Source organism: Bidens hawaiensis, unplaced genomic scaffold (assembly GCF_021521415.1).
Source record: "Bidens hawaiensis isolate Kalapana, Puna unplaced genomic scaffold, B.hawaiensis_p1.1 tig00035906_1, whole genome shotgun sequence".
NCBI lineage: Eukaryota > Viridiplantae > Streptophyta > Magnoliopsida > Asterales > Asteraceae > Bidens > Bidens hawaiensis.
This window is the reverse complement of record NW_027496247.1, coordinates 193,144-201,055: the sequence shown is the minus strand read 5'-3', so window position 1 is coordinate 201,055 and position 7,912 is coordinate 193,144. Positions and strand designations below refer to the sequence as shown.

The window sequence follows — 7,912 nt, the reverse complement described above, 5'->3', positions numbered from 1 at the left end:
AATTTCTTTTCCTATGAGTTCAAGATTTTTCGGTGGTTGGATTTATTATGATTCTGCTCATAATTTCACACTTCCATCCCGAAATTACTTCCCGATACTTAGGCTTCTACCATTCACATCGTATACTTTATTAATATTTTTTTAAAGTGGTTGTGAGTGGAGTGGAGATAAAAGATAATGCTAATGTTTAGAAAAGTATTCTTTAATTAAAAATGAAAAAAACTATAGTAATTTTTTAATGTGATTTTAAGTAATTAATTGAAATGCTCTTAAAAAAATATAAACAAAATACTTGATCAAATAGCATCAAACTGATTAGGTCAACCAAAAACTAAAACTTCATACAACTAAAATCAGGATAATGTAAATAATCACAACATCAAAACTAACATTTAAGCACCAATAAAATAACTTCTAAACCATATTCAGACTTGTGTCAGGTGCTTATATAAACTCACATCTCCCTTCATATAAACAATATCAGTTTTAATTTCTTGCAATATATATTCATCAAACCACTCATTTAATACCACCCACAATATGAATCACTCGATTCCAAAGTCAACTCTAGCAATCACCACCACCAACTCCGGCGAGATTCCGGTCTACAAAATACCCAAAACACCCTCACCCACCGCCACACCCTGCCCACTCTCCGTCATCACCGGCCACACCGAATCCGTCACATGCATTGCATTATGCGGTGAATTCATCCTCACTGCTTCTCACGGTAAAGAAATCATGGTCTGGCAACAACCCGACCTCCGGCTATTCACCAAGTTCGGCCACGGCAGCGGATCGGTTAAATCGCTAATAACCATCGGCACATTAATATTCACAGCCCATCAAGATTCCAAGATTAGGGTTTGGAGGGTTTCAAGAAACCTTGACAACGTGTTTAAACTTGTGGACACACTTCCAACGACAAAAGACTATGTTAACAATGTTATGAAGAACAGTAGTTACATCCAAACAAGACGGAATCACAAGCGGTTGTGGATCGAACATGCGGACACCATTTCGTGCTTGTCGGTTTGTAACGGGTTGATCTATTCCGGTTCGTGGGACAGGACGTTAAAGATTTGGAGAGTGTCGGATTTCAAGTGTTTGGAGTCGATTAAAGCGCATGACGACGCGATAAACGCGTTGGTTTCGAGTAAAGGGGTGGTTTTTTCGGCTTCGGCGGATGGGAAGATTAAGGGTTGGGGGAGGTTGGAGAAAGAGGGTGTGCATTACTTGAAGGGGGTTGTTGAGGGTCATAAGGATGTGTCGATAAACGCGGTGGTGGTTACGGGTGATGGTAGGGTGGTTTATGGTGGTGGGTCAGATGGGTATGTGATGGGGTGGTTGGTGGATGGTTGGATTAGGGTTTTTGAAGTGGAAGCACATAAGATGTCTATTATGTGCATGTGTATGAAAGGTGATATTTTGTGTACAGGCTCAACAGATAAGAGTATTAGGGTTTGGAAAAGAGAAGTCAAAGGGTTGACTAAGATTGGTGTGATGAATGGTCATGGAGGGCCAGTTAAGTGTTTACAAGTGTCACCAAGTAGTGTTGGTGGTGGTTTTTTGGTGTATAGTGGTAGTATTGATAAGAGTATAAGGGTTTGGTGGGTTCCAAATGGTTCTAAAGTTGAGGATTTTAACTCTAAAATCACAAACACCGATATCACTTCTAGAACTTTATTCTAGTTGAGGTTTTGTAAACAATTAAATGGTTGTGTAATTTATAGTTACCATATGATAGTTTACTTCATTATTTGTTCACTTGATATATGGGAGTGTGATTTTTAATGTTGGTTTTTCATATGTTCAAGTGTTTGTGTGTCCCAATAGATTTGTTTTAATTAATAGATTTGCTTTAATTTATAGATGTTTGATCAATTGTTCCATCCCCTGAGTATCTTCAATATTTGGCTTCATTAAACTTTAATATAGCTACTTTACACAAATAAAGATGTGTACATCTCTTTTGTATCAATGTAATACAAAGCTCTGACACAACATATACCGACTTTGGCAAACTATAATGTTAAACAACTTTTTAAATGAAAATTAATTATAAATTTCATTAAAAAGTAATGTATATATAGATACATAAGGCAAAAGAGAAATAAGTTTGTACTGTTAGCCCTTTTTAAATATCAAAACTAAGTCATTTAAAAATAACATTTACATATAGTAAGGTTAATTATAATGTTACTATTCATGACCCATTGGATGTACCAATGGGCGTGATGGCCATGTGAATGTAAGTATTATTCATGATTGTGAGGACTGAGGAGCGATGGGTTTTCTTTAGAAACCCTACTATTCTATACATACCAAACCGGGTTTCCTTTAGAAATCCTACTATTCTATACATACCGAACCGCTTTAAGCCTTGGCATCACATTTTCATTATTATAAAAATTGTAACCTTGATGTATTTCAAATATAGTCAAGATTCGTTGTTTGGGCATGACTTGTGGGTTATTATTGAGTGTACGTCTCTGTTATCGTTTTACTGGAATAGGTGGTCTCGAAATTTAATATTCCATTATAGGTGCGTCTTGTGCTAATTAATACCAAAATGGCTAACCGGTGCCATGAGTTGATTTCCATGTCTCCGTTATATCTCATGTGCATACGCATGTACATGTGTTTTACATGTTTCCATTCATTGACCCACTGGTGGGGGAAGCATGAAGGTGGCGTACACCAGATATAAATCATTCAAGTAATTTAGCCTTAATAGTTGAGTATTTAAAAAATATTAAAATTTTAATATATTCAATTCATTAGTATAGATAAACTAAAAATTGTAAACATCCAATTAGTATTGAGTTGCCACTCATCATGGCTCATGCCTTGTTGCCACCAGAGAAGAAACAAGTTCAATAATTGGTAGGACTAAATGGCATGCCAAGAAGACATTATAAGTGATAAGTTATGGGTGTTGTTGAACTAAAGCTTACATATAAAATATTTATGTTCCAATTTTGACATGTTTGGTGAATGAAGACGACCGTATATATTGACTTAATCGGATTGGATTAAATTGAATACACATATGTAACATATGTTGATGAATAGGATTATTAGATACATTAAAGCTGAAATGTGGAAAATTTGTAGCATACACTAGTTTTTTTTTTTAATCGGATCAAAGAAAAGTTAGATTAACAGGAAAATGAAAAGTATGCATATGGCACCATCACACCAAATATCATTTTTATACAATAAAGGTACCCTTGTATAGATGCAAATTTTGTAACCATATTTTGCAAGTTCTTTATTAGAAAATGAAAACAAAAGAGTGTTTGTATATGTACAGCATCGACTAGAACGATGTGTTTAATAAGAAGCAGTAGATTAAATATATAACGTTTAACCAAGGATTAATATTTAGTATAATAGGCTTTGCGATCCAAAAGGGGATAGCGACGCAACTTGTTGCTTGCTTACCCATTATCCAGATGTAGCTTGTATTGTGTTAAATGTTAATAAATTATTCTAAGTATCTTAAAAAAAAAGATCCATTCTGATGTCTAAAATGTGTTACCCGCTTCCAACAATTGGATTAAGTCCTCGTAATTTCTTAAAGTTGGGGACTAAACATGCAAAATTAGCACACTATAGGGACCGTACGACAGTAACTTTTAACCCGTACACAACCAAATCGACAAGCTTGACTTCTTTACAAGACAAATTCTGTTTAAAATAATTAATCTAGAGGAGCTATTGCATATTTGCTAGTAACGTCTTGTATTAAACATGAGGTGACTCAGTAGTTGGTTTGTACCTATACCCGACTGATTAGTGATCATACCTTGGCTCATGAGTTCAAGGGTGACTCATAATGAGTCAAGTAAACTCCTAACTCGGTCAAATGAAAAAATTACCGTTTGATATAATCAAAGTAGAAATAGATGAAATAAGGGGGCTGTTTGAAGTAATCAATGTAGTAATTAGTAAAAACACAAAGCTCATAAATTTTAGATTAGCAATAAAAATGTTAAAATCTGAAAGCATAAACAAGGTCTTTTTGAGAAAAGCCAATTACCTAACTTTTTTTTATCCACACTTGTGGCCTAGTTGTAAGAGCTATAGCCTTAGGTTTCTAATCACTAGAGAAAAATCTAAGTTTGATCTTCACTTATGTCACTATTTGTGGATTTAGGCTATAAAAAATTTGAGTTAGGTCTTGTGAAAAGTTATAAGTTGGAATTCCGAGCTCACCCAGGTTTTCATTCCACTGCGTGACACGCTAGAGAGTTCTGCTCTGGTTGTGGCACAACGACTATCAAGTTGTGTAACATCCTACTTTTGATTATGAATTAATAAAATAAATTTCGTTTATTTTATAATGTGTCGTGTATCGGTTTAAATAATAAACTATAAGATGGTGGGCTTGGACTTTAGAAGATGGAATAAGAAATGGAATGGGCCTTAGATCTATGGGCTTAAGGGAGTATAAATGTAACATCATGAAAATTTCGAGTTCAAAATGTCAACTTTCCAAAGTCAAGAGACTAAAAATGCCAAATTCCAAACCTTAGGGTTTAAAGTGAAAATTCTGATTTATTGTCCTTTCGCGATACGCGACGGGACAAAAGACAAGCCCATCGCGTATCGCGATGGGGCTTGGTCAAAGCTTCTATAAGAAGTCAATAGCGATACGCGATCGCTGTTGACCTACGCGATGACGTGGTCTGACACGTTTTGACACGTGTGCCACGTGGCACACAGTGGCATCATTTGCTGCCACATGTCACCACGTGGCGACAGTGGCGCAACGCCTGCCACGTGTCGCCACGTGGCAGGTCTAGTTGGTGAATCAGCAGGCCTATATCACGCTACGCGATAGGCTAGCCCAAGGACCCATCGCGTACCGCGATGGGGTCCAAAATTTTGCCTATAAATAGCAAGGTCCGGGTCTTCACAATTCACACCTAAATTCACACACTTATCTGTCACACCCTCAAAATCCACTAACGGATTTTTACCGTCAGAGGGTGTGAACTAACAGGATCGGAATCATCAGTTATAATCAAACCATAAAAACGTTTAAATGAAAATAAGTGCGGAAGCGTAAAACCATAGAAACAATGTTACGTCACGTAGGACGATTTAAAACCAATGATAACAGTTAACAGTAAGTTTGCATAGTTAAAAGTTTTTCAAGCAATGCATGTTCCTAAACCGCGCGCCCGCCTCGGCTACCTGAGAATAACATACTAAAAGTGTCAACACAAGGTTGGTGAGTTCACAAGTTATATAAAATAAATCGTTTAGCGTTTGCGTTCAGCGTTTTGTATTACAGCGTTACAGCGTTTTGCGTTACAGCGTTACAGTGTTTTGCGTTACAGCGTTTTGCGTTACCAGATAGTGTTATGTCAATTATATATCGATAGGTAGCTAGTCTATACAACAAGTATTACTAAGTGTTCGACACCGAAGCTGACTCGTTTATTAAGTGCCTTGTCACCAGGTCCTCCAGACCATGGTACGTGTTAGCCAAAATTACACCCGCTCGACCTCCAGTCGAGTTTAGCGTTGGGTGGGGTTTGTCAAACCCAGTAGTACTACTCAACAGTGACTCGCTATTCAAAATATTAACCGGTTCGATGTGTAGGACTTCAAATGTTTCGTTTGCCACTTAGCCTTTACAAGTGATATATAATTTATAACAAAATCTTAAATGCGTTGTGGAGTATGTTATCTTCCACAAGTGAAAAGCGTTTGAAAATAGTTTAAAGAGGGGAAAGTGAAACTCACTGTTTGCGAAGAATTTCCCAAATTAAATCACCAAGATGCGCGTCACCGAAAAACTCTCTCTAGCGTTCTAAAACAATAAAGAGATTTTTCTAAGTGTCGGAATATTATTCAGGCTCTAGACCCGGCACATAATACCTATGCACATAACATGTTTCGTGTTTCGTTTGTGAATCGTGTGTGACTTAAACAAGTGTTTTTGTGACACATTACATGTGTAAGCAATCATATACGTGTCATGTGTTCATAAAGTACATCACTATCAATTATTCCCCGTAAGGGCATTTTGGTCAACAAATAACAATTAACTAGCCATTATTCCCCATGAGGGCAATTTGGTCAAATCATGGCAATCAATTAGCAATTATTCCCCGCAAGGGTATTTTGGTCAAAACAAAACAATTATATAGCAAGTATCATGTTTCGTGCATCTTTACACAACTCAGCAGCTAGTTTCACCGAGACAGAAATCCTACTAGAAAGATTGTACTATTTCACCGATCATAGCATCTCAATTAATTTACCAAAAATCATCACAGAAGCACATATGTCTTAGGTTTCCAGAACATATTTAAATATATTTTTATTCCACATAGTTTTCTCACAATCATCAAATCATTACAGCAAACTCATAACAGTCAAGTTCATGCGCAACAGAATGTTATTTGCAATTCCCGTTAAACGAAAAATCCAATAAATGCAAGACCACTTGGGTTAGGTTCCTAACTCAATAAATCAACTTCCAGAAGTGGAACCAACCCAATTGGTCTCGTAGTTCATGAGATATAACATTTACAACACAACCTAACAGCAGGTCTAACAGCTCAGCTTTACACAATGTTTTTGTAAATTCATAAAAGTTAACTTCTACTTGTCCAAAAATTTCAAGTTTATATTCTTTAGAAACTAGACTCAACCTAGTTTACTGTAGTACCAACAATCTCAACAAATTTTCATGTTTACACTTCGTTACAGTCACTTAAACATCATATACACATTCTGTCCAGAAACTGTTTGCATCCAAACTCAACATATTAACAACCTATGAACTATCATGCATTCATATGATCCTCTAAACTCCATAAACACCATCCATGCACATCAATTACATATTACATACTTGATTAGGGTTTGTGTTTGAACTCAAATCAAAGACAGAACAATCAACATGCAACAAGATCAATACTAGTTATCAATCATCATTCATTCAACAACAATCATGTTAACTTCCTACATACACATGAAATCGGCTCACTAGGGTTTGTAATTAACCCAACAAACATCAAAATCAAGTAACAAGGATGTAAAGGATGATCAATTATACCTTCCTAGCACCTAGTTCTTCAATCAAACACTTGATTTGAGGGTTTTATTTGTGATTAGAGGTGACGGCAGCCGTGTGAAGCCAAGGGAGAGAGAGACCGATCGGGATTGTTGAGGAAAAGAAAATAATAGTTAGGGTTTGGTTATTAGGTTTATTTATAATAGTCTATGTTACACTTTGGCCCCTCCACTTCTAAGTATTACTTTTCCTAGCTTTAACTAACTTGTTTACATCTTGAGTTAGCGTTTATAACCATGTTATCACATAACACATAAGTCTAACACATAATTATCACATAATTACTGTTTTGACGTTTTTCGTTTATTCATCAATCGTTTGCGTCAACTCGTTTGCGTTTCGGTGCAATTCCCGAAAGACTACACATGTAGTAAGTGTTAAGCGTAATTTAAACCCTAGTTTAAATGTAATGAAGTGTGCGTTATAGATTTAGTGATCTCAAGTTTGAATTGACGGAGTTGAGTTAACGGAGTTAACCTGAAATTGACGATTGTCACATCATTCCCATGTTAAAGAATTTTCGTCCCGAAAATTTGAGTCAAGTCGTGATGAGTGTCTGAAAGAGTAAGAAAAAAAAAATTTCAGTTTGTCATATCATCCCCTAGTAGAAAGAAATTTCGTCCCGAAATTTAATTCATACCTCCGGTGATGTCTGACGGTTTGCCGGGTTTCGCGGTTTTCTGTGTTTGGTTAGCCCTTCAAAAAGGTGAGGATACTTTTTCATCATTTGATCCTCGCCTTCCCACGTGAACTCCGGTCCACGTCTCGAGTTCCAACGAACCTTAACGATTGGAATTTTGCTGTGCTTGAGCG

The 7,912-nt window shown here is 36.4% G+C and overlaps 1 protein-coding gene across 1 annotated transcript; it reads left to right on the top strand.

Annotated features, from left to right (window-relative positions):
* Positions 1-515: 515 nt before the first annotated feature.
* LOC143587856 (protein JINGUBANG-like) lies at positions 516-1,804 on the top strand. The gene has a single exon (XM_077069024.1). It carries the CDS (start codon positions 541-543, stop codon positions 1,690-1,692), a length of 1,152 nt encoding a protein of 383 aa, XP_076925139.1. The 5' UTR covers positions 516-540; the 3' UTR covers positions 1,693-1,804.
* The last annotated feature ends 6,108 nt before the right edge of the window (positions 1,805-7,912 follow it).